Raw genomic sequence first — 26,021 nt, 5'->3', positions numbered from 1 at the left:
TTCCCAAAAAACTTTATTTATTGTTTCAAGTGGCAAAATGTCATTGGTCTCTGTGGGGTACCTGGCGGGGCAGAGGGAGACCTGGGGTGAGGCAGGGGTACAGTCCCACCCATTATAAAAATCAAAGGCTTTTATAAAAAATGCTATAAATTGGTATCAAAAGAAAACCCAAGGGAGGCTGGAGGAGGAAGCAGAGAGGGAGAGGGAAGGAGGAGAGGAAGGGACAAAACCTTCAACCACTAGTGATGAAATCTGGGGAAGGGAAGGTGTGGGGAGAGTTCAGAAGGTGATACAAAGTGCATAAATGTGCCTCCCCAGACGCTCCTCAGAGGTGGAGGGGGACAGAGGCTACAGCCTGGGGCATGGTGGGGCTCCAGCCGTCTCCTCACCCAGGGACCCCACAGGAATGGGCACTGCCTGAGACTGCCAGGTAGGAAGAACCTGCAATGGGAAGGGAGGAAAAGACATCAGGGAAGGACACTGTGGAGGCTTCAGCTTCCTCTCCCCTACACCCATCTTGGTGCTCCCAGCTAAGCCTGGTCACAGAGCCTGGTAAGTGCCCGCAGGGTCCCAGACCAGAAGGGCTGGCTGACCACTCTCCGTCCAGCCAGGGAGCATGGGGGGACTGTCCCTGAGCACAGGGAGGCAGGCTAGGATGGTAGCCCTCCTCCTCTTCCATACCAGGCCAGACAACACCCTGACCTCCCTGTGGACAAAATCTAGAGGAGCCAAGGGCCTACCAAGTCTCTGGAGCTTGGCTTCACCTGCTGTTTCTAACCTTGCACAGAAAGGGGCGGGAGCTAAGGGACAGAAGGGGCACGAGGCCTCCCAAGCCTCCAGGGCAGGCCCTCCTCAGACTGGATCCAAGCCCAGGAACTGGTCCTCACCTCAGTGACTTCTCAGACCTTCTTCTTCTTCAGTTTCAGGGCTTGAAGCCAGTTGGGCGACGATCCTTCTGACCTAGGAGGCAGACGGCAAAGGTCCAGAATGCAAACTTTGAGGAAACTGAACAAAACAAGGAGACGAGATAGGGACAGAAACCACCCTCTAACCAGAAGAGGCAGTCTGGGGCCTGGCTGCAGGGACCCGAATTCTGACACCATCTTCATACCGTTCATCTGGGGCATGTCCGATTGAGGCTCCTCTTTGAGCCTCAGTTTGCCTCTTCTGTGAAGTGAGAGTTTCCCTTTTCATCAGGGTAATACAGTGAGATCAGCAGATGGCCAGAGCTTAGGTCACCTACCCTGAGGATTTCTCTGGCTTGGGAGGTAACGTGAGGGGCTTCCCCAGCCCTGAGACCTTGCAGGATTTTGAACGCTGGACCGCGGACTCCTTCTGGCTCGACTTGCTCTCGGCCGGCTCCCCCTCCTCAGCTGAGCGATTCCGGGGGCGCAGCTTGGCCTGAGAAACAAGTCCAGACGCAGATAAGATAGTAGAGGGACAGGCAGTAGGATTCTCAGGGGGTGAGACCTTATCTCAAGAGTGTGCAGTCCCCAGAATCAAGCAGAGACCCCTCTGCAGTCCTTTCACCCCCAAGGATGGGAAGTCACTTAGAGATGCACTTCCCGCAGAACTGAGCTATGCCTTGCACACCTTTCTGTCCTCAAAAAGATATGGCAGGATTGAACTCAGACAAACTGGGTGGGATAAAGCCAGTGATGACTTCCCACCCCTGTTCCCTCTGCCTGCGATGCCACTCCACCACCCTGGCTCCAGGAGCCAACTCCTGTGCCTGCCGCCGGCTAAGATCAAATACTTACAAGAGGCCTTCTCCAATCCACCCTCCCTTCCCCTTCCCCTCCACTCTGCTGTTAGGAAATAACTCCTCTTTCTCTGAACAGGCCCAGCCCTTATCTGTGCCTCTCCTCAGGCACACCTGAACTTCTTCCCTCATCCAGGCTAATTATGGGCATCATGTCTCCCACTGCCCCTGAGGTTCCAGCACAAGAACACGTCTTGTTCTTCTTTCCATCCCATTTGGCACACAGCACAGGGCCCAGTGGGGCACAAAGGGATCTTCTGGAGCCCTCGATGGAGAGGAGAGTGAGAGGAGGAATGGGAGAGGGGGACAGGGAAATGAATTGATGGATGGAGAGAAGAAAGACAGCATGCAAGGTGGCCACCTGGCCAGATGGCTGGACATGTTTGCTTAATGATCAGATGGTACCTTCAGGGCTGAAGGGCTGAGGCCAGGAAAGAGATTGACTTTCAGCCCCTTGGTGCCCAAGGACATCCGTGTCCGGCGGCTCTGAGGTTCCTCCACTACCTCTTCATCTGAAGACGGCACCCGAGATGCCCGTGGCTCTGCAAAGGCCCAGGAAAGGGGCTCAGAAAAGGCAGCACACCCAGACTCCCCGAACCCATAGCCCCTGCAAAAGCCTGGCTTAATGCCCCAGAGATCAAGAGACATCACCAAATAATACATCAGCCCTACCCGTAGAGTCCTGGAACAGGCGTGCGTCCGAGTCTGCTGCCTCTGACAGGCCCAAGGTACCCCCAGGCCGAATGGCCGGGGCCCGGTGCCCACGCTTGCGCCCCAAGTTGGCACGGCTCCGATACATGGCACTGTCGAGGATCTCGGTGTCCTGCTCGGGACAATGGTGACACCACTGCCATTGCTGCCTCATCCCACGGGAGCCCCTCAACAGTAGCTGACCAGGAGCTGGACCCCTCCTGCAGCTGGAGCTTCACGTTCACATGACACACCTACAACGCGCTTTCTGCCTCCTGGACTGGGACTGCTCAGGGAAGCTCCACGAATGGGGCTCTGGCTGCATCGCCCTCACCCACCCACTGTCTTGGGCTCACCCTCCACTGACCTCAATGAAGGAGAAGTCCTGACTGGGGGATCTGGCAGGAGGGCCTTGGGAGGGTCGCCGAGAAGTCTGTGCTGGCCCCTGATCGCTCCACCTGGCTGCTGAAGAGCCCCAGGTGCCATCCACATCTTCTGTTTGGCTGGCCTCACCATCAGGCTGGGGCCTCCAGGACGGTGGAGAGTCCCTGCCAGGCTCCAGCACCTCCTCCTGGGCAGCACCTGCCCGGGCTCCTTCCTCCTCCAACAGGCCCCCAAGGCCCAAGGCCGCTGACTCCCTCCGAGCCACCGCCTTGGAGCTGCTGGCTGCCAGCATCTCCTCCAGCAGGCCCTGGGAGCCGGAGGGTGGGGGGCGGGCTGGGCGCCTGCCAGGGCTGTAAAGGGGACAGAGAGAGAACGAGATCATCATGAGGCCCCATCTCCCTGCCCTGAAGCCTACTTCACAAGCTCCTTCCCGCAGCCCCCAAACTCTCCCTTGCCCTCCTCCTCATGCTTTTTCCAGACTCCTTCAAGAAGGACACGGCTGGGGCCTTGAGCAACACAGCACACAGGTGAAGAGCTGAGCCAGTCTGGCAGGTTCAAATCCCTGAGACCTTGGGTGAGCCCCCTCCCCTGGAAACAGCTCAGGCTTCTCTAACTGCACAGAGTCAAGAAAAATCTAAAGCACTTAGCACAGTCCTGGTCAGCACGCACCCCAGAAGGAGCCACCATTATTCCTGCTGCTGTTGCATGCTAGCAATGTGTTCCCTCCCAGGGCCACATGCTCGGGCAGTCACACTCCTTGGGGTGAGCCAGGTACTGGCCCACCTGCCTCTCCGGACTCATGTTGTCTTCAGTCCCCACGTTATGCCTCTTCATTCCCCAGGCTCACAGAGCAACCAGGGACCATCAGAAGACACCCGGCCCTCACATGCTGCTGGCTTTGAACGAGCTGCTCCCTCTTCTGGAAAGCTCCCCGCACAACACTGTCCCTGGTGGTACTGTCCCCTTGGTTCAGTTCCGCTTCCGAAGCTGCCCTGCCCCTCCCAGCCACCATGGCCGCCTCGGCACTACCAGCCCTGGGCTCCAATCCTGCTTCTGTCCTGTGGTTCTTTGTTCCCATAGCCTGTCAGTGAGGTCCTCAAGGGCAAAAACAGGGCCCTTTCTGCCTTTATGCCCCCAGCACCTGACCCAGAGCCTGGCTACACGCCGGACTAAGCAAATGTTTGCCAAGCAAATGAGGGGCTGGGTCACCTTGGACCTCCATGCAGCATATGCATCTTCTGTCTACTGCTTCCTCAAAACACAATGCAGCTGGACACGGGGTGCACGGCTCACGCCTATAATTCCAGCTACTTGGGAGGCCAGGGCAGGGGGATCACGTGAGCCCAGGAGTTCAAGACCAGCCTGGGCAACATAGCAAGACCCCATCTGAAAACAAAATACAAACACGGCACAAGCACACCACACACTCTCTCACTAACTCATACTACCCACCCGGTCCAGCGGCCACTCCCCAAAATGACAGACACATTCACATTCATCACACACACTCAGGCAGAGAGCTTGTGCGCTGTTTGTCACTCCCCAAGATGGACCTCGCACCCACCACATCTACAGGCATGGCACAGAGCCACACCTGACACAAACACGCGCATCCCCGTGCCCCCACCCCCCACCCACACTCATACCATGCACAGAGGTGTGGGAAAGGCTGGCACAGCAGTGCCCGGAAGCCAGGCCCCAGGTTCCCACTGGGATTAAAGCAGGAGGAAAGCGGGGCAGGTGAGTCAATACCAAGCAGAAAGAGGGTGCAGGGAGAGAGAGCATGAGTGGCAGTCTGTCCTTCCACAACCTGCTGACAGATGGAAATTAAAGTTGTCTGGGGAGAGACATTGGGGGAGGAGGCAGTGGCGGCAGCAGAAGTACAGCAAGGCAGCAGAATTGGGAGCAGCCCTGGCTGGGGGCCAAAGCCAGCTCAAAATCAGGGAGGATTTGGAGGGAGGGGGCGGCAACAGCACCCCACCCAGACTACAGAGGCCAGGCCCAAAGCCTCTCCCTGGGGTGTGGCAAAAGAAGACTAAGGGCAGGCCCCATGAGCTAAAGAGATGTAAAATGCCCAGGCTCATGCCTGTAATCCCAGCACTTTGGGAGGCCAAGACAGGCGGATCACCTGAGTTCAGGAGTTCCAGACCAGCCTGGCCAACATGGTGAAACTGTTTCTACTAAAAATATAAAAATTAGCCAGGCATGGTGGCAGGTACCTGTAATCCCAGCTATTTGGGAGGCTGAGGCAGGAGAATCGCTTGAACCCAGGAGGTGGAGGTTGCAGTGAGCCAAGACCGCTCCACTGCACTCCAGCCCAGGCAACAAGAGCAAAACTCCTTAAAAAAAAAAAAAAAAAAAAAAATCCACTCCTAAGGCGAGAGGTGGCCCAAGCCACTCAGGCAGAGGTCAGTGAGCTCTGGAGGTGGCCTTGAGGAGCGGAGAGTGGCAAGTGGGGAAAGCCCAAGAAAGTGCAGCTACGTCCACCCCGCCGGACTAAACCCCACTTGCCCTTCACCCCACCTTAGAAGCAGCTTTTCTACCCCTAAGCACCCAGATCACATACAAGCTGAGCCCCTCCCGGCACGGGAGCAGGAAAGAGGGGTAATTAGGAACACAGGGACTGAGTCCTGCCACTCCAGGACACAGCTAGGCTCTGTCTCCTCCTATGCCTGTGGCTTTGACCACAAGTTACTTGTCCCACTCTGAACCTCAGTTTCTTTATCTGTAAAATGGGGATAATAAAAGTACATAAACTGTTCTAGTTTGCTGGCAGAAATATGTGCCTAACACATAGTTAGCACTTGACAAATACAACAAATTATTAGGATAGTCATTATCATCCTCAACACGGGTCCCTGGCCAGAGAGGATGTGCCTCATCTTGTCGCCATCTACATCCTTCACCTGGTCTAAACTTTAGAGTACCCTGAGGACCAAGATTGTATCCCACCCCATCCTCCACCACTGCTCCAGAGGCAAACATGGCGCTGGAACTACAAAACGTGAATATCCCAGTGTTCTGAGACCTGAAATGAGGGAGGGGTGAAGATGGAAAGATGTGTCTAGAGAAACAGCAGCTGACCTTGACCCCACAGCGACAGGGAGGGTGCCCAGAGGAGACTGCAAGGCTTGGGCCCAGGCGGACAAGAAGAACCCACAGCCACCAGCCGTGGGAACCGGTGCAAGTCACACTGCCTCTCTGGGTCTCAGTTTCCCTAGTTTTTGTGAGGACCAATTAACAAAACCCCATGAGTACTGGGAGTAAGTTACTCCCAACTTACAGACGAGGAATCGGAGGCCCACAGAAGAGAACAAACTTGCCCAAGGTCACAGAGGTGGTGACAGAATCAGAATACAAGCCTGGCAGATGGACCCAGAGCCAGACCCCTCTGAGCTATTCTCAAGGACTTCTCGTTACAAAGGGAACCTCCAAAATTTTCTTTAAAGAGAAAGTGCCCATAGTGGGCCAGGCATGGTGGCTCATGCCTGTAATCCCTGTAATCCCAGCACTTTGGGAGGCCGAGGTGGGTGGATCACCTGAGGTCTGGAGTTCAAGACCAGCCTGGCCAACATGATGAAACCCCATCTCTGCTAAAAATACAAAAATTAGCCGGGAGTGGTGATGTGTGCCTGTAATCTCAGCTACTCAGGAGGCTGAGGCAGGAGAATCACTTGAACCCAGAAGGCAGAGGTTGCAGTGAGCCAAGATCACACCATTGCACTTCAGGCTGGGAGCCTGGGCGATAGACCGAGACTCCATCTCAAAAAAAAAAAAAAAAAAAAAAAAAAAAGAGAAAGTGCCCATAGTGTAGAATTTCCCTACATCAGAATTTCCCTGCACAGAACACTAGGTTCTTGGACATTAGCCAAATTAGCTTGGAAAATACTGCATTACTTGTCTTTAAGGTACTAATATATGCTAATATACAGACTAAGTCTTCTGTATGGCCACAGAGTACCCAGCATTTTCCAAACATATTCACAGACTGGTATTCTTTAGGACACATTTTAGAAAAGGCTGCCCGAAAGCATAAAATTCAAACAAGCCCCTCAAACTCCTCTCTAAATCAACTGTTTCTGTTCGGCTTTTGAGGAGCCATGCTTTCTGTTAGGAGCCACGCTTTCTGTTGCATACAATGAGGCTCACCTGTATGGCATCACGGCCAACCCCTGAACTCAGGTTAAAGTCAACACTGGCCAGATTATAGTAACACAATCACAAAAGCCTGGGTGCTTTAAAGACACAATGAGACCAAAGCTCAGAGAATCAGTGCTTCCCTGCTTCTCTGACACTATCCTCCTCTTCCCCTAACCTAGTCCCACCGCAATCCCTGCCCCACCTCCCTCCATCCTAAACTAAGGGAACAAGATGATCACTTTCCACTTCTTAAGAGCCACCCCACACAGAACGGAAAGGCAGAGAGCTTGTGGGGGGGCGCTGGCGGGGCAGGGGGGCATGTCCCACAACGGCCACACCTTAAAGCAGTTAACACATACAAGTGAGAAAGAGGTACTCCTGACTCTGCCCTTAAGGGGTCACACCACCTTTCCACCCTCCAGCGGAGAGGATAAAAATCACTTTCCTGCTTCACAGAGCAGCTGTGAACATCAATGAGGTAAGATGTGTGGTTAAGCATGGGGCATGCAAAGTTCTATGAGTCCCAGGAAAAGAAATCAGGAACAACCACGCCAAGCCTGGACTCTCCCCTGCACCAGGAACATTAAAGCTGGAACTCTGCACTTCCTGAGTCAAACCCTGAGAAACTGAGGCTCAGAGCCCAGCAACCTGCCCAGGACCACAAGGGCCTCCCGACACCTAGTCCTGCACCCTCCCCTCTTCCCTGCAGTCCTCAATGCAGCCTCGGCGGTTCCCTGTGCTCCACCACCACCCCATCAACAGCCTGAGTCATGAGGAAGCTCCCCTTCCTCAAACCACCCTGGGCATCTCCCTGGGCCCATCTTCCTCTCTCCCTTCTCCTCCTCCATCCCAAATGCCTCTCCTGACTCCCCAAGACCACCATGATGCTCTCTAGCCCCTTCCTGCTCCTCTCCTCCCACCACCAACCCCTTCCACTTATAAAAGCCCCTGCCCCACACACCCAGTGAGAAGCTCCCACTGTGGGGCTGGAAAAGGTACCATTTTCTGCTCACTAAAGGGAATAAAAGCAAATCTCAATGGATGGAAATGTTAACAAAACGGATGCAATGCCTTTTTAGCACCTTTCTCAGCTGCAAAATCATCTCAGCTGGTTTTAAAACATCCATGAAACAGATTGTGCTTGGCTTGCAAAGCCTTTGGAAAGCTCTTTCAGCAAATTTGCACATAGAGGCCAAGCTCATGGGGCCAGGTCCCCATACCCTTCGGGTTCTTGAACTTGCTATTCCAGGCTTTATGATAGGACAGGCAAGAAGCACCAAGTCCCTAACCTCTTTGAGAACCCGTGGGTGCCACTGTCCACTCCACTCCTGGCTGTGGTGGCCCCGGCCAAGAAGACACGGAATTCTCTGCCCTATGCCTATGAAAACACCTGTGGCTTCAGGGCTGAGAGGCCTGGGGAACGGCTACTGTGTACAAGAGTAGAACCCATCAGAAACCATCCAAGCTATGACATGCACCATTTCCTCCGTCACAGTCACAATTCCAAATCACCAAGGAAGCTCAAACATGGGTTGCAAAAGTAACACATTAGTCATCCTTCAGAAAAGGAACTCACCTGTATATCATATTTCAATTTTTTTTAAGTAGAATTAAAAATTCTTAGTCCAAAATGTCTCAATTACCCAAACACTAAAAGTCCTCAGGAAAAACTGTTTCTTCCCTCCTCAGAAAGGTTCTGATTTCTTGGACAGCCCTCACATGTTCCCTCCCACACTCGGGATGGGGCTCCGTTCATTACCTGGCTCCGAAGCTGAGGGCTTCTCCTGTTTCCATTCCAGGGTCTGCAGGGTGTGGCTCCAAGGAAGACGAGGAGTCATCTTCACCCTGGGTCTCTGGCCCACTTGTCTCACCAACCCCCAGCTCCCTGGCCTCCAAGGGGTCTCTGGCCTCCAGGCCAGGAGACAAGCTGCCATTGTGCCTCAGGCCGGGCTCTGGGCACTGGCTCACCCCACCCACCCCATGCTCCCTGGCTTCACTCGGAGCCCCAAAGAGCTCCACATTCCGGGGCGCCAAGTCCTGGGTCCAGTCCATCTGCCCCACTCCACATCCCCGTAGCCCCTGAGAATCTCCAGACTCTGGGTCACAGGTCACCTCCAAATCCCTCAGGCCCAGATTGTTACCCCAGTCCATCTGGCCCACCCCAAGCTCTTTGTGCTCTCCAGGACTGCAGACTGCCCCTGGGGCCATATTTCTCAGCCCAAGGTCAGGTGTCCAGTCTGCCTGTCCAACTCCACGTTCTCTTGATTTAAGGAACTCTCCGGCCTCCACACCTGACCAGTCAGTCTGCCCCACGCCACTCTCTCTGGCCTGGCTGTGGCCTCCTCCCTCCCCGACCTCAGCCAAATCTTTGCTCTTCACATTAACATCAGAAGTCCAGTCCTTCTCCCCAACTCCGATTCCCCCGGGCTCTTCAGACCCTCCACTTTCCAAACAGCCGGCCAGGTTCATGTCTCTCAAGCTCAGGCCACCTGACCAGCCCATCTGTCCCACGGCATTCTCCCTGGCCTCGCTCGAGCCCCCGGAACCCACACAGCTGGACACTTCCAAGTTCCTGAGACCCAGCTGGTCAGTCCAGTCCACCGAACCAGCTGTGGTCTTCCCAGGAGGCACAAAGTGACCACCTCCCATCTTGCTAGAAGGGCTAAAGCCAGCACCACTCACTCTGTCGTTGCCAATGATGCCAAACTGATAGCTCCTCTCACTGGCCTCGACGCAGAAGTCCCGGCTCCAGTCCTGCTGCCCTGGGCTAAATGCTGCCTCTCGCCGGGGGCCAACACTGAGGCTAAACTCACCGACCCAGCCTCGCTTTCCCATCTCCCCATCTTCCAGGTCAGCACTGCCAGGGCCGTGAGCCCCTGCCTGCTGTCTCTCCTGATGCCCTCCCACCTCCTGGCTAGCATCACTGTTTTGCCAGCTGCTCTGGTCTCTCTGCCCGAGTGCCCCATCCGGCACGTGGGCAGTGCTAGGACTGAACAAGCCCCCTGATTCTCTCTCTCCTGGCCGGCCAGCATCCCTGCTGCCCTCTCCAAGGCTGTCTTCCACACTTGGAATCTTCTTCTCAAATTCCTCATCCTGTTGCTGGGCTTCCTCGGGGCTGAACCCAGAGCTCAGGGGTCTCGTTCCAAAGCTTCTGTCCTGGGCGTCAAGGGTCCTGGAGCTGCCACCACTGCTGTAGTCCCTTATCCAAGCGCTCTTCCCAAACTCCTGTTCCTGTGGCTCCGCACCCCGGCTGCCATAGGTGCCGAGTGACACATCTCTCTTCTGAAACTTCCAGTCCTGCTCATCGGCATCTTGGCTGCTGTACCTGCCACGGTGGTCCCTCTTCCCCAAATCTTGGCCCTGCTCGTTGACATCTTGGCTGGCATAAGTACCCAGAGAATCTCTCTTCCCAAATTCCCAGTCCCCGAGGCTTACATCTCGACTACTGTAAGTACCCAGTGAATCTCTCTTCCCAAATTCCTGGTCCTGGAGTTCCGCATCCCGGCTGGAGTAAGTGCCCTGGGAATCCCTCTTTCTGAACTCCCAGTCCTGAACATCTGCCTCCTGGCTCCGCTGAGTGCCCAGCTGGGCTGGCTTTCCAACTACCCGGTCCTGGGCTGTGAGTGCCCCTGGGGCAGACACTTCACTCTGGTCTTGGCTGCTGCTGGCCTCCATCTCCTCCTGGCCGATGCCACACCTGCTGGCCCAGTCCCTAGTGCTCCCTTCCCCTGCTCCTTGCCCATACTTGCTGGTCCAGTCCCTCTCTCCGAGACCTGGGTCTCCTCTAGGGCTTGCACCCCCAAGGCCATAGTCCTGAGAAGCACCTTGACACCAGCTGGAAGGACTGAAACTGCTGGGCTGTGGGTCTCCTGTGATCCCAAATTCACTCTGCAGATCTTTCTGGGACCAGCCAAGGAGTCCCTGGGAATAAGAAAAAAAAAACAGACAAAGAAACGATTAGATTCAATCGGGGTGGGAGTCAATCCAGCATAGTCAGCGCTGCCTAGTGCCTGAAAGCCCCACTTTGGCAACAGAAAGCTGTGTGACCTCGAGCAAATCACCTAACCACTCTGGGTCTCAGCATCCTCATCCTTAAACGAGGATAATTCCTATTGCATGGGGCTGGTGTGAGAGGATTAAATGAGATCATTTAGGCCACGCACTCAGCACAGTGCCTGGCATGCAGTGGGCACTCAATCGATGGTCCCATGGTCATGTTTACAACTCTTGGGCAATACTTGGCCAACAGCCAGGAGAGGAGTGGTCTTCACACAGGAATGGCGGGCAGTGCACTTTCCTTTTGATTAGGAGAGGTCAAGATTCAAAGCCTCTCTGCGACTTGCCTTGCAAGGCAAGGTTCCAACACCCATGACAGCTTTTCCAGCCCGTCCTCCCCCATGTCCATCTGACCCCTGTCCTCCTATAAGTACCCAGGCCCTTCTTCCCCAGCCAAAGTGCCGTCTGCTCAATCTTCCCCAGGAAGACCTCTCAGCCCTCACCCTGGCCCAGGAAAGACAGGAAGGGCAGCCTCTGGCACAGGGGAAAATCCTAGCCAGGGCTTCTTGCACCCCACCCCCCACCTCACGCTCCCTGACTCACCCTTGTGGGCGGGACAGCCCTGGGCTCAGGGCTTCGGAGCCGGCCAGCCTCATCCCTCAGCGCAGCGTTGGCTAGCAGCCGCTCCAGGATAGACATGCTGGCCTCCCCATCCCCGGGCTGGGCCATGGCCCCCCGCCCCCAACCTGCCTTGGGGCTGGTGGGTGCGGCCAGACAGGCGCAGGGATAGGGCTGGGCTGCTCCCCGCGCTGGGACCTGTCCGACGGCTCTGGCGCTGGCTCTCCCTCACCCTGGCCCTGCTCCCTCCGGAGCAGCTGCAGCTTGGGCAGCCCCGCCCAGGAGCCAGTTGAGTCACCCACATCCCGGGACAGACACACCTACTGCAGGAGTCAGCTTAACCCCTTCCTGCTCCTCCTTCTCCCCGCCCCCCAGCCCCCAGAGGCCCCCAGGCTCCTCCTTTCCTGCAGCCCCGCCCCTTACAGCCCAGGCCCGGCTTAAGAAATAAATTTCAAAAGCCACCTGGCCCCCGGCCCTTAAATTCAGAGGCAGCCTGGTAGGAGAAAGGGCACTGGGCCGGGAAACGGCGCTGGCCCGGGCCCAGCCACCAACTTGCTGGGTAACTGCACAAGGCTCGCCTCCTCTGAGGCCCAGCTGCCTGTCTACAAAGCAGGTCTGGAGCTCAATGTTAATAACGTTTGTAAAAGCCAACACTTCTTAAGCACTTAGGATGAGCCAGGCGCTATTCTTGGCACTTTAGACATTACAGCTCATTGAACCCTTGCCAGCACCCTTGGAGGTAGAGCTCATCTTGTTATCCACATTTTACAGATGTGGAAACTGAGGCAGAGGGCAGAAAAGTCACTCTTTTAAGGTCACACCTGGGCAAAGGAAAGCAGAGCCAGGAGATGAACCCAGGAGCCCACGCTCTAAATGGCTACACTGTTTTGCCTTGAACGATATTCCCATAATGAGAGACTGAATACTCGGCACCTGCCACGCACTGTGCCGAGAGCTTTCCACTTCGATTTACTCATAGTATAACTCTAAGAGGCCAATGCTACTATCAGGAAAGCACTCTGAAGCTCAGCAGTTAAGGTACATTCTTCCCAAGACCAATCAGCTAGCGAATGCTGGAGCTGGGATAGAGCCTCACACTAAACCCCATACAGCGTCCTGTGTGGCTCTGCAGAGCTACAATCTGCAGATCCACAGCTGCCTTGCTCGCTACCACAGCCCAAGCTCTCGACATGTAAAATTCATGTTCAAAGAATGAAGCCCACCCAAGCCCTGGCCTCTGTCCCCAGAAGTCCCACTCTCCCTATGCCCATTCTCACCTCAGAGCAGGTACTTGGGGACTGTGCGTCCTTCAGCTCAGATCCAGCTCCCCGCCTTGCACTGCCACCACTGGGTGGTGGTGAAGCCAGGAGGTCGTCCAGCCAGCGGGAGCTGCTTTCAGGGCCCGGAGGCTCGGGGGACGCCCTACACAAGTCTTGAGCCTCTGTCCTGGGTTGGGTGGTCTCAGCCCGGTCTAGGGTCATGGCCTCCTCCTCGACAGGCAGTGCCTGCCCAGGCTCAGGGACATCAGCAAAGAGAACACAGGGCTGGTCAGGGGGTGCTGGCTGCTCCTGCCCCAGGACTGGCTCCAGGATGGGCAAGGCTGCCTCCCTGGTAGCCAGGGGGAGAGGGGACTCCTGTCCAGCCAAGGGCTCCTGCGACTCGTATCTCTCCTCTGCCTGCTGCAAAGGTAATCCAGGTGTGCCCTCAGTTGTAGGCAGGGGCTCAAGGGGAACAGCTGGGAATTGAGGTTGACTCTCCCCATCGCCCTTCTGGGTGAGGGACATGCTTGGATCATCCCCCTGCACCCAGGAGCTTCCTGACCCACTTGGAGCTGACCCGGCCCCTTGCCCCTGCTGAGACACTCCTTCTTCCCCGCTGGAAACGGCCAAGTTGCCAGCCTCAGCAGCCTCGGCAGCCTCACTTGCTTCAGTGATGGGGGAGGGAGGCGGGGAGTCCAGCCGCCACACACCCAGACCCGAGGGCCGCGTGGGGAAGGTCCATTCGAAGGACTCTGATAAGCTCCAGTTGGACTCTGCCCCAAAGGGACGATCCAGGGCCAACTGGCTCCCCTGGCCTTGGGGCAGGGCAGCCAGCGAACCCCCCAGCTTCTCCTGGTCCTGACTGGGTGACTGGAGCACACCTTCAGAGAATCGGCGCTGAACCAGGCTGGTGGGGCGGAGGTGTGCGTCTCCCTTGGCCTCCTCCTCCCCGCCAGATGGAAACGTCCGAGTGAGATCCAGCAACTCACCCACCTCGATCACGGGCTGGGGCGAGGTGGCAGGGGGCTGATCCAGGCTGTGGGGCTCCAAGACCTCAGGGGGAGGGCTGCTGGGTCTGGGGGCCTCTGGAGCCCCCTCGGCAGGGAGCCCTGGGCTGGGGGTGTGGCGGGAGCCCTCATCAGGCAGGGCTGCACTTGGAGCTGTTGGAGTCACAGGGGAGCAGGGAGAAGCCTGGGAAGCTTCAGGACTCTGGGCTTCCAGAAGCTGCGAGTGGCAGGGAGAACTCTTATCAGGCGAGTGAAGATGGGGAGAGCCAGGGCCTGAGCCTGAGGCTTCTGCGGGGAGGCCTGGGCTGGCAGGGCCTCCATTCTCTGAGGAGGGGGCTGGACTTGAGGGAATCCAGGGCTTGGAAATCTGCAAGAGAAAGATCAAGAGCCGTCACTCACCTCTCAGCGGGGCGGGGAGGGTCCCCTCTGACCCCACACAGACCCCAGGTCAGCTTCTCCCAGGCTGGGAGGAGGAAACTGGAACCCGAGGGGGTCCTCTTGGGATAGCTGGGAGGGGCCCCACAGACGACTCAAGGCAGGACTTCTCACAGAGCCCCCTTTAGACCTTCTCCCGCAGAATGCGCCTATCCTTATTCACAAAGCATAATTCCTACCATCTCAGGTGGTTGGAACCCCTCACCCACTCAACCCAAAGCTCATCTGAGGATCTCCTCAGAGGTCACAGTTCGGGGTCCAGAACGCCTGCTTTATAAAGGGAAAAGGAACATTGAGAATCTGGCTCTTGAAGCACCTCAGCACGTGGGAGTCGGGAGGGGAGAGAGGGTTTCGCATCCAAGCAGGATTCGAGGTGCAGTGCAGCTACAGAGCAGCTCGCGGGAGTGGCTACAGCATGCAGGGGGTGCCCCTCGTGGCACGGAAGGTGCCAAGGAAGCAGGAAGGCCATGGGACCCAGGCAAAAGGCACTGGGGGGTGTGACAGCGCCTGGCTTGAGCCGTCCCAGCACTGCCTCTTACCAGCATGTGCCCTCCCTCACGTATGGCGGACACTTGGTCTCTCTGAGCCTCAGCTTCCCCTGAGGTACATTAGGGCTGGTGGCGACAATGCTCATCTCCCAGTTAGGTGAGGGTGAAGGGAAATGTGTGCACTGGCCCCTCGGCCTAGGACTCATGGGATGATGGCGGCAGAGAGTGGGGAGGACGTGGAGAGAAGAGGGGGACAAACAAGGCACCAAGCACCTGGCACTCCACCTGTCCCCAGACAATGAAGTGAGTCTGGCTCCATCTGACCTTTGCCCTCTGCAGAGGTCACGCTTCCCTGGCCGCCCTCTCCCATGTAGTTATTTCTCCCACATCATCACCTACTAGGCCTGGGCAAAATAAAGGGTCCTGCTTGCTTCTCAAGGTCCCTTCTGTTCCCTCCATGCTCACTCCCCTCTGCAACGTTCTAATTTCAAAGCTCGTGCCCTTAAACTATAGAACCCACAATTCTTTCTTGTTATCAACCCTTACGCACCCATCATTCCTTGAAAACCATAACCGCTGCATCACTGCAACCCTCTCCATCATTGCTGTGATAGCTTACAGTCATCTCCATAGCCAGATGCGACCCTTCCAGCCTGTGTCATTGACCTCCTCTTCCCCAGTGACTGTGCGACCCATCCTCTCAAGGTCACACCCTAGACCTCATCCTTACCAGTGGCTGCAACCTCGGCATCATCTCAATCCCAAGTATCCCACCTGCCCATCCCCACCACCTATCTGACCGGCTCACTCTATTTCCCCAACGCCCTCATTTTCAGCCCCTCTCGTAGCACAGCCCCTTAGCCCTAATTCTTTCTCATTGTCCCCCACTCCCCTCATATCCTCACCTCTCTTCTTATCACCATTAACGTCACTTTTTACCCAACGCTCAACTCCCTCATCTGCTTCATCACACTGTTTAACCTGTTTAAACACAGCTCTCCAATACAGCTGGGCCAATCCCAGCCCAGCACCTGAGTAGCTGCATGTGGCTGGACAAAAACACACAATCGTGACAGCTGGTCTCACTCCAGATTCACCGCTGACCTCAAGCCGGCCCTAGAGCTGCCCAGAATCCCACGGCACTCCCCCTGCCATTCACTCCATGATTCTCTCCCAGGCAATGTTTTAGCATCTTCTCCCGTCAGACCTCCACACCTCCCCCAATCCTCTCTCAGCTGATGGCCTTGCTTCCTGTTCCCTGAGAACACAGAGGCCACCAGCAGAGAACCCCCGACAACCCCCCCCCCACCGCCACACACACACACACCACCCACTTCCTGCATGGGAGCCCAAGCACTCTGCCTCCCCTTCTGCTATCAGGCACTGTCCTCGCTTGGGGCTGAGGTCAATCCCTCCTCTCTCTCCTGCATCATTGATTTTTTTTTCCCCTCTCTACTGGATCATTTCCATCAGCACACAAACTGCTCTAATTTCTTCTGTCTTGAAAAGCCAAAAAAGCAAACCAAAAAACCACTCTTGACCCCACATCACTCACTAGCTACCATCCATTTTCTTGAAAGTCCTGTCTACATTCACTATTAATATCCACAGTTCTTCTTGTCCCCTTCTCTCTTGAACCCACTCCAAACAGGCTTTCTCCTTTACCTTGCCACCTAACTACTCTCGTCAAGGTCACGGATGACCTCCCTGGAGCTGAATCCAATTGTCTGTGCTTACCTTACTTGACCTGTCAGTGGCATCTGACAGCTGATGGCGCCCTCCCCCAGTCCTGGAGGCTGTCTCCACTTGGTGGACTCTCTCACTATCCTCCCAGTCTCCTTGGCTGTACCTCCGGGCCCTCCCCTCCTGCACCATCCCCACTCTCAGTAATCTCAGCCAGTCTTCACAAGCATCCCTACTCTGACAATTCCCAAGTGTTCCTTTCAAATTTGCTCACTTCCCTTGAAGGCCAGACTCGGCTACCCAACCATCCGCTTGACGTTTCCACATGGATGTCTGAAAACTATCTCAAATTCAACAAATCCACAAAACAAACTCCCATCTCCCCCGATCCTGCTTCACCCTTAGAAGTCCCCGTCTCGGCAACCAGAAACCATCCTTCCGGTTGCTCAGGACCCCAAAAGCCTTGGGGTCACCCTTGATTCTGTGCTATCTATCTGAAAGTCCTTTCCACCATGCCTTCAAATTCTATCCAAAACCAACCACTTCTCCCCATCTCCACCGTAGGCTACCTCCAGGGTCCAAGCCGTCATCATCTCCCACCTGGACTATTCCAACAGCCCCCTGACTGGTCCATGCTGCTGATCTTACCTCCCTGCAACTGATTCTTAATCCAGTGGGCCAGGTGACTCTTCACAACTAAGACAGCAGCATCCCATGCCTCTCCTGCAAACCCTTCAAATGGCCTGTTGCTCTCACTCAAGCCAAAGTCTTTCTAGAGGCCTTTGAGACTTGACACAAGCCAACCCCCCCACCCATCGGTCCTCACTACCACCTAACTCCTCTCTCACTGCAAGGCAGACATCCTGGCCTCCTTGCTAGGAAAGCACCAATGCCTTTGTACTTGCTGTGCCCTCTACCAAGAATGCTGCTCCCCAGACATGCACACAGCTCAGCCTCTGCCCTTCACAGTGACACCTTCCCTGACCACACTCGTCCCTGCACTCTCTACTCTACCTTCACAGCTATCCCCAACATCCAGCTCCTAACAGGCGCTCAGTCACTGCTTGCTGGATGGACAAATGAATCAAGTCAGATCTCCAGCTAGCAAGGGCTGTATCAGCAAAAAGGGCCATCCTGTACCTTGTTTACTCAAGAAAGCAGGCTGACCATCTTCAAGAACAGGAGTATGATGGGAAAATCTCAGCAAAAGGACTCACCCCTCTTCTGAACCCAGAAAAGGCAGCCCAGCCAGGGAAAGCATGGGAGGCAGACACAGCAGCTCCTGCCTTAGCCTAAGTTACTTACCCTTTGTAAGCACAGGTGCTCTCATCTCTCACATGGGACTAACTGGGTCTACTAGCCAGAGTTATCACAAGGATTGAGTTAGTTAACGTTCCCGGAACAGGCCCAGTACATAGTAGTGACTTAATCAATGGCAGTTGCTGTGGATACTACCATTACTGTTTATGATGAATGGCCTCATGGCCTTAACCACACCTAGCCACTTTGGTGATCAAGAGCACTGGCCCAGGAGTCGAAAAATCCCAGGTCCAGCCCTCCAGTGAGTCACTCTCTCCATGGGCCTCAGTTTCCCCATCTGAACTACAAGGAAAGTAAAAAGATGATCTCAGATGACCCTTCCAGCTCTAAAATACGTGATTCTGATTCATAACCGGAGGATAACTCACATCAGCAGGTAGCTCCGAGCTGGCTGCCTTAGCCAGGTCCCCGTTGAAGGCCAGGTCGGAAGGAAGGCTCCTGTGAGGGACGAGGACAGGAAATGGAGGCACGGAATGTTAGAGTCTGTCACAGAATGAAAAATGTGGGAGAGTCTCCCAATTCAACTTTAACAGCACCCAAAGGTTAAACCGTCCTAGTCATTTACTCTTGAGCCCTGCCTGCAACTATTAGGGACACAGAATCTGTCCGTTTTCCATTCAGCACGTGCCCTGGAAAACAGTGCTTATTCCCTACCTGAGCAGGAAGGGTTAAATTCCCCAGCTCCTTTAGGAAAAGCATCCTGGATGCCCAGACCTCTCAACGGCTCCTAAAAAGATAACTCCTCTTTCCTTTCACCCATAAGGAGTTAAAGTTCTCCTCTAGCCAGGAAGAGTGCAGCTGGTCCTGCTGCCCTGCCAATACTTCTTGAAGAATTGCAGTGGGGGAGGGGAAGAGGAAAGAGTGATTTTCCAGGGTTGAAGTTGTTCTTAAGCTCTACTTGGAGTGAGGGAGAGAAGGAAGATGGCGGGTGGAACCCAGCCTGGGCAAGAGTGTGACCTCACAGCACCCTGGTCTGGGACAGGCAAAGGACTAGCTCTGGGGCCAAGGCTCCAGACACTTTCAGGTGAGAGAAGGGCAAGGCCAGAGGGCAGGGCAGGGCAGGGCCCCTCAGCTTCCCGCTCAGCCCAGACCACACCAGCCCTTGCCTTCATAGCAGTAGGAAGAGAAAGGGAGTCTCGGAGCCCAGCAGAGCGGTCAAAGGCCCAAGGAGCCAGCCATACCTCAAGCTGGCTCTCCCAGCACTAAGGACAGCCTCTGTGCAGCTGATGGCTCCTGAGATGCCTCAGCCTTTTCCTCCAATGTCCCATGCCCACTACCCAAGAAGCACCTCCTGGCCAGCCTTGCTTTACACTAGTGGCAACTCTGGAGAAGCGTATCATATGCAAATATCTCCAACCAGCCAAAATCTCTGTGCAGACACTAGCTGGCCTGGCATCAAGATGTGTTCCTCTCGCCGGGCGCGGTGGCTAATGCCTGTTAATCCCAGCACTTTGGGAGGCCGAGGCGGGCAGATCACGAGGTCAGGAGATCGAGACCATCCTGGTTAACACAGTGAAACCCCATCTCTACTAAAAATACAAAAAAATTATCCGGGTGTGGTGGCGGGTGCCTGTAGTCCCAGCTACTCGGGAGGCTGAGACAGGAGAATGGCGTGAACCCAGGAGGTGGAGCTTGCAGTGAGCCGAGATTGCGCCACTGCACTCCAGCCTGGGTTACAGAGCAAGACTCCGTCACAAAAAAAAAAAAAAAAAAAAAAAAGATGTGTTCCTCTCTTACCTCTCCCATCAGATTCCGCCTCACAGGCAGAGACTGTGCCCTACTCATCCTGACACACGCAGCCCCACCCCAGGACTGGCACACTGCTCTGCCCACTGTAAGAGCTGGCAGTTAAGAGCAGAGGATTTGGAATCAAACAAACATCTGTCTCTGCCTCTTAAGTTGCTGAGACTATGGGAGTCATTTTTGAGCCTCAGTTTCCTCATCTCTACAATGGATCTAATACTCCCTTGAACAAACAGGATGCCAATGAGGCAAAGTTTGGTGCTCAGCTCTCAGTATATAGAAACTAAAAATAAACTTCTTGGCCGGGCATGGTGGCTCACGCCTGTAATCTCAGCACTTTGGGAGGCCGAGGCAGGCGGATCACCTGAGGTCAGGAGTTCAAGACCAGCCAGGCCAACAGGCTGAAACCCCAACTCTATTAAAAATACAAAAAAATTATTAGCTGGGCGTGGTGGCCCACACCTGTAATCCCAGCTACTCAGGAGGCTGAGGAAGGAGAATCACTTGAACCTGGGAGGCAGAGGTTGCAGTGAGCCGAGATCGCACCACTGCACTCCAGCCTGGGCGACAAGAGCAAAACACTATCTCAAAAAAAAAAAAAAGTCTATTGTCTATTAAACTTCTATACTGTACATTTGAACTCTCTAACATAAACCTGCATCAACTCTGTAAAGAAAAACTACAACTTTAAAAGCATACAGTAATGATAACACCATCTGCCGGGGAATGATTTGTGACCTAGATCGGGATCTGCCTGTACTCACAGCACACAACCAATCTACAGGTAAAAGTCACAACCCTATATGGGGCCATGCACTTGGTCCCCAGCCCCCACCCAATCCCACCCCACCTGACCTCCAGGCTGCCACAAAATATACAACCTCCCACCCTTCACCTCTCCTCAGGGGTCTTGCTGTGCTCTTCCTGGCACTCTGCTGGAAACTTTACTGGCCCCTCCTGGGACCATCCCCTGGAGAGGGTGCTGCCATCCTCATCCCTGGGAGCAGTGGTCGTGCCATAGGTCCTGGGGCCATATCGCGAGCTGCCATCGTGGTTAAAGGTGAGGCGGGAACCCCACAGGCGGTCAGGGCTGGCAGGGACCTCCTTCCGAGGCTGCTCCATCTTGGCCAGGATCTCTTCCACCGTAGTGGCCGCGAAGCGCTCTGAGGCTGGGCGGAAAGGGGCAGGGGCCTTCCGTACGCCCCCTGGGGCAGCACATCGAGCTGGGGGTGTCAAAGGGGGTGGCTCCTCTTTCCCAGCCTCCTCTTTCCCAGTCTCTTGGGTGGCTTCTCCTCCAGTGGAGGCCTCAACCGCAGGCCTTGGTGCAAAGGGAAGGGGGCGCTTGCTGCCACCATAGGGCTGGGGTCCTGCCAGCATGTTCATCTTCCTGGCAGAAGGCAACTCAGCCAGGGGACCCCGGGGAGGCCGAGGCCCAACAGGCACCAGCAGGCTGGGTTTGGCAGGCAGGGCTGGCTTGGCAGGCAGGGCCCGAGGTTTGGGCTTGACAGGGGGTTTGGCCCGAGTGTCACCTACCAAAAGGAAAGGGTTGGTGGGGGAGCTGTCAGAAGAACCAGGAAGCAGAACTTCTTTGTTTCCTGTTCCACCTCATCTCCCACCCTCCAATTTAAGAATATTCACGTCTTTCGAGGCACAAGTCATATGCCACCTCTTCCATGAAGCCTTCCTTGATTTTCTACACACATCCCAAAAGCATCTTCTCCCTTCTTCAAACTCCCAAAATGTTTTAGCCAATTCCCCTTTTAAGCTGAAGCTATTTAAGGACCCACCTGGCACCTTATTTCGTCCTGTACTGTATTTTGCCCCTAGCATAAGTTATAATTAAACAAAAGAATGAATGAACAAATGAGCCAATAAACAAATGCCTGCCTGTCCCTATCAAGCAGTCAGCACCCCCATATTCCCAATCTAGTTTTTTCACCTTACGTGACACTCTTCTCTATCATCCATAGTAAACTTTCAATCTCAGCTGAGCTTCTCTATCCTGCCTCCAGGCTGCCTCCTCCCCCAGCCACAGCACACTCCCAGGCCACCTCCCCACTGTCATCTGGTGTGTGACTGGGAATGCAAACTTACTACTGACCCAAGTCAAACAAAAGTAAATCTGCTATGGGAAGAAAAAAAAAAAAAAAAAACAGGACCAGAAGTCTACCTTCTATATAAAGCTAAATGACCTTGGAAGTTGGAAGTACCCTCGTCCACAATCCTCCTGATGGAATCTCGTACCTCCTACACATTCGGCTAAATATAAGAAAAGAGTCTACACAAGGAGCCAGGAGGTCTGGGTTCAAACTCCCACTTGTACACTCCATTTTTCCCTGTGGGCCTCAGTTTTCCCCTCTGCAAAGCATGCAGCTTGATCCATATAATCTCAAAGGTCCCTATCTGCTCTTACACCTGTTGGAGATTTATGATCCTAAACAGTTCTGAAGAGTCTCAAGAGAAGCTGAGAACCTTTCAAACTCATCCTGCACTGCCTTGGTACTCCTTCCCTATCTCAACAGAATAGTCACTCAACCACCCCCTAAGACAGATAAGAGGGGGCAGCCTCTGCCCTTCCCACCCCCTCCCAGCCACCCGCCTCCACCCTGTACCCATTGGTACCTGGCTCAGAGCCAGTAGGCACCAGCTCCTCCTCCATCTCCCGGGGCAGTGGGGAAGCCATGGCTGAGCTTTCCCTGAGAGTAGACACTTTCATCACATGCGGCAGACCCTTCTTGAGAGCGGGGAGGCAGAGAGGTATGAGCTGGGGTGGCTGCAGACCTAGGAAAAGAGAGAGAAGAGAAGGAAAAAAAGAGTTGGGCGTTGCCAGTAGGTTTAGCGGAGAGAAGTCTCCTATTTCTAACACAGGCAGAGTGTGGGACAGGAAGAGACAACTTGGGGTGGGGTAGGGGGGGTGGGGAGGGTAGGAGGAGGTCAAGGGAGGTTCCCAGCAGCCATATCCTCAACTCTTCAAAGATCCTCCCCAACTCTTACCTCCTAACCCCAAAGTCCTAGCGCTTCAGGGAGTCACTCACTGCTCCCTCCTCTGACAAGCTCTCCAAGACACCCCACTTAAGTCCCCACAGTGCCCCTTGGGTAGGACGGCCCCGCTGGAGGTGTCTACTCAAAGCAGAGCTAGAGAGCTGCAAAGTATGAAGTCTGTCTGTGAATCACCTCACGGGAGACGGGAAAAACCCGCTCCTCCCCAACCTGGGCTCCGCCCCACTGCCTGCCTCCCCCTTCCCGCTCACCCTCCTTCCCTCTCTCCCTCCCTCCCGCAGCTGGGAGTGGTTCCTTCTCCCCCCTCTCCCTGTTCTCCTTCCACAGCCCTGCCCCACTCTCCCCTCCCTCAGAGCTGTCTCATCCAAACACGGAAAAATAAGGAATAAAAAGTAAACATCTGGAATATATTTTTTTCTTTAATTTCTCAATCGCTTGGCTTCAGCTTGGAATTTGATGAGGTAAAGCCAGGGCCTAGTCCTGTTGCCATAGCAATGGCCTCCCACTGGATTTCCAGGGCCTAGCCAAGAGGAAGGAGGAGCCGGCCCAGGCCTGGGCTGGGAGAACGGGACAGGGCTTGAGAACATCCGGGGGGTGGAGTGACTTGGGGGAAAATTCCCTGGGGCTCCACCTTCCAAGACAGTCAGGGTGGAGCAGCCACAGCCTATGAAAAGGGGCTATGTGGGCTTCACTCACCAGCCTAGGGTTGGCTTTAAGGAGTTCTGAGGGGGACAGAAGAAATTAAACCAAGAGGCACAGCCCGGTGGTAGAAGCCTGTCACATGAGCTTCAGGATCTGATATACCAAGATTCAATGCTGGGTGGGTCTACCACTTTCTAGCCATGTGACTTCTCCAAGCCTCAGTTTCTCCAACTGAAAAATGGGATTATTGAGACCCTGAGGGGGCTTACATGAAATAGTACATGAAATAGGCTTGGCACAATGCCTAGCACATAATAAGGGTTCAACAAATGTTGCCTATTATTACTGTGATTCCATTCAGTGTCACCAATGAGGTAACATCCCTGATAACCACCTCCTCCTCTTCCCTGACCCCAGGCTACCAGCATTCCCAGACCATTCCTTCACTCTCCCAGGCCCTAGTCCTGTCACCTGTTCTTCAGATACTCCACCACCTCCTCAGTTCCCATCCTGACTCCTGAAGCACTCTCCCACCCACAAAAACATGGAGACCCTGGGGGATAGGGTCCTGCACCTCTCATGCAAGGCGGAAGTTTCCCTCACTTGGTATGCAGAGCCCTGAGGACAACCCAAACTTCTCCTCTCAACCTGCAAGGGGCATTGCCTCACTTAAAGTCACCCACTCCAGCTGGTCTGGGAAGACAGCACCAAATCCTTAAAAGGGACCCTCAGTGCTCAACCTCTGCAAAATCCAACTCCCCTCCCCTAACGCTGACCCTGCCCCAGGTGTTTCAAAGATGGGAGAGGGTATGAAGACAGTAGAGAAACCCAGTACTGTCAACCCGTTGGTCAGTCAACCACCACGGAAGACTGCCCACTGTGGGTGGGTGAATAACTGTGCAGAGCCAGACCAAGTGTGGTGGGGGGAGGGGCACATGATAGAAAAAATAAAATTAAAACACAAGATTGTTTCCTTGTCCTTGAACATTATTACTAGGGACATAGTGTGGGTGGTTGGAGATGGAAATGAATTGGCTCAGAACCAAAAAAATCCTTTCACCTGGGGTTCTGATGGGCCCCTCTGCGGTATGAGGGGCTGCAGCAATGAAGGCGGGCTCAGAGTCCCCAGGTGCGGAGGTGGCCACAGCAACTCAGAGACCCCAACCAGGGGCCCCTGGTGACCAAGGCCACCATGGCTGTGGCCAGAAGCTGCAAAATCGCAGCGGTTCTGAGCACTCCCCACCCCCAAGAGACCAGGGGGTAGAGGGTAGCAGGGTAGAGACGAGCTGACCCCTGGCAGATAAGGCCTCCAGAAGGGCTGGGCAGCTCCAGCCCCGGAGGAGACTCGGCGCAGGCGGGGTCGCCCCTATGGACCCCAGGATCTCCAGCCGGATCCGAGGCTAGAGAGGTCGGCAGGGACAGCACGTAAACTGCTGGAAAGAGGGAGGGCCAACGGGAAGATGGAACAGCCCCGGGCAATGGGCTGTCTGGAGGGGCCCAGTGGGGAGCTCTGGACACAGAAGGGACGGCGGCAGCCGAAAAGGAGGAGAAGAGGATGGAGGAGGAGGGGGCGGCGGTGGCGGCAGAAGCGGAGGACCTGTGAGCGGGCTGTGAAGCAGCCGGCGAACAGACGGTGGGCTGCAGACGTCGATCAGGTGGGGGCGGACTGGGGTGGCTGGAGGCGTGCCGAAAGAGCCGGGGGAGGGGGCTAGCGCGGCCCAGGGGAAGGGGAGGCAGGGGTCCCTCCAGCGGCTCTGCCCGCCCCCGGCCCCGCCCCAAGCCCTCGCCCCCTCCCCCCTTTCTTCTGGCTCTGCCAGCACGAGCTCCAAACCATGCGCCCTCCGCCCCCGCGCACACGCGCCACCTTCCCCCGGGCCTACAGCGTCCCCAGCGCCCCCGGCCCCTGCAAACTTTCCTGGTGACCCCCGACCACCACCACCTCAACCCGAGGTGTCGGCTGGAAAGCACCCACTCCTCCCATGCCCCTCCCCCGCCCCATCCCGGACCCCGCCCCCTCCTTCGCCCGCCCGCCCCCGCGCACTCACGCGCTCGCCCGGGATCCGGCTCCGCTCGGCTCGGGGCCCCGATGCCAGTCCCCGCCGCCGCCGCCGCTGCTACCGCCGCCGCCGCCGTCACCGCGGGACGAAGCCACTGCGAGCCCCGGCGGGGCCCCGCCCCTAGCTCCGCCCAGGCCCACGCCCCCAGGGCGCTTCATGAATATGCATGAGCCGGTGGAACCCGGGAGTGGGAAGCCCGTGCAGAATTCGTCCCACCGTCGGCGAACAGGCGCGGCCCAGTACTCAATTATTCATGAGGCTTGCAGATGAGGGGCCCGCCCCAGGCTCACACCGGGGCGAAACTGATGCAATTCAGCCGGCCGCGCTCGGGTAAAATGGCCACCGAGACGACTGCCTAGAGAAACTGCCTTGGCGGCCCCTCCCGGGCCCCGCCGCCTGCACAGAGCACAGTACCATCGAGCTACGCCGGCAAGAAGGTAGCCGCCGGCGGACTGGAGCGGCTTCCTGGTACAACCACCTGCGTGGTGAGAACGCGCGCAACGTGGCCATCCTCCTGTGTCAATTCAGATTTAGCGCCACCGTGAAGAAGTCTGGCAGCTCCGCATTCCTCATTAGTGACCTTTATCTCCTTTTAGGCCCCTTCTCAGACATGGGTTCCTCCCTACACTGAAGTTTGTATCCCCCCTTCTTCCCGTAAGAACAAAAGCTTCACATATACTCCGTACTTTCTTGCACCACCACCAGGCTGCAACCACCACCACCACCCTACACACACGCTCATCCTCCCCGACTCTCCAGGCTCAGGTTTCTACTCCCCCGGCTGCGGGAAGGACAGT

General features: G+C 55.6%; 1 protein-coding gene across 2 annotated transcripts; it reads right to left on the bottom strand.

Moving 5' to 3' along the window:
* TNKS1BP1 (tankyrase 1 binding protein 1) lies at positions 1-25,358 on the bottom strand. 2 transcript variants are annotated; one of them, XM_002821789.6, is made up of 12 exons: positions 25,213-25,358; positions 22,148-22,306; positions 20,421-21,054; positions 18,151-18,220; positions 12,868-14,223; positions 8,736-10,897; positions 2,820-3,186; positions 2,435-2,585; positions 2,168-2,304; positions 1,244-1,401; positions 888-960; positions 1-441 (listed from the first exon to the last, which is right to left on the bottom strand). In XM_002821789.6, exons 2-11 carry the CDS (start codon positions 22,239-22,241, stop codon positions 900-902), a joined length of 5,190 nt encoding a protein of 1,729 aa, XP_002821835.3. In that variant the 5' UTR covers positions 22,242-22,306; positions 25,213-25,358; the 3' UTR covers positions 1-441; positions 888-899. The 2 variants fall into 2 exon arrangements, with proteins under 2 accessions (XP_002821835.3, XP_009244640.3); XM_009246365.4 differs by lacking the exon at positions 25,213-25,358 and adding an exon at positions 22,520-22,783.
* Between the last annotated feature and the right edge of the window lie 663 nt (positions 25,359-26,021).

The sequence above is a fragment of the Pongo abelii genome, chromosome 9, assembly GCF_028885655.2.
Source record: "Pongo abelii isolate AG06213 chromosome 9, NHGRI_mPonAbe1-v2.0_pri, whole genome shotgun sequence".
In the NCBI taxonomy this organism is placed as follows: domain Eukaryota; kingdom Metazoa; phylum Chordata; class Mammalia; order Primates; family Hominidae; genus Pongo; species Pongo abelii.
The sequence above is the reverse complement of the archived record's forward strand: the minus strand, read 5'-3'. Positions and strand labels throughout refer to the sequence as shown.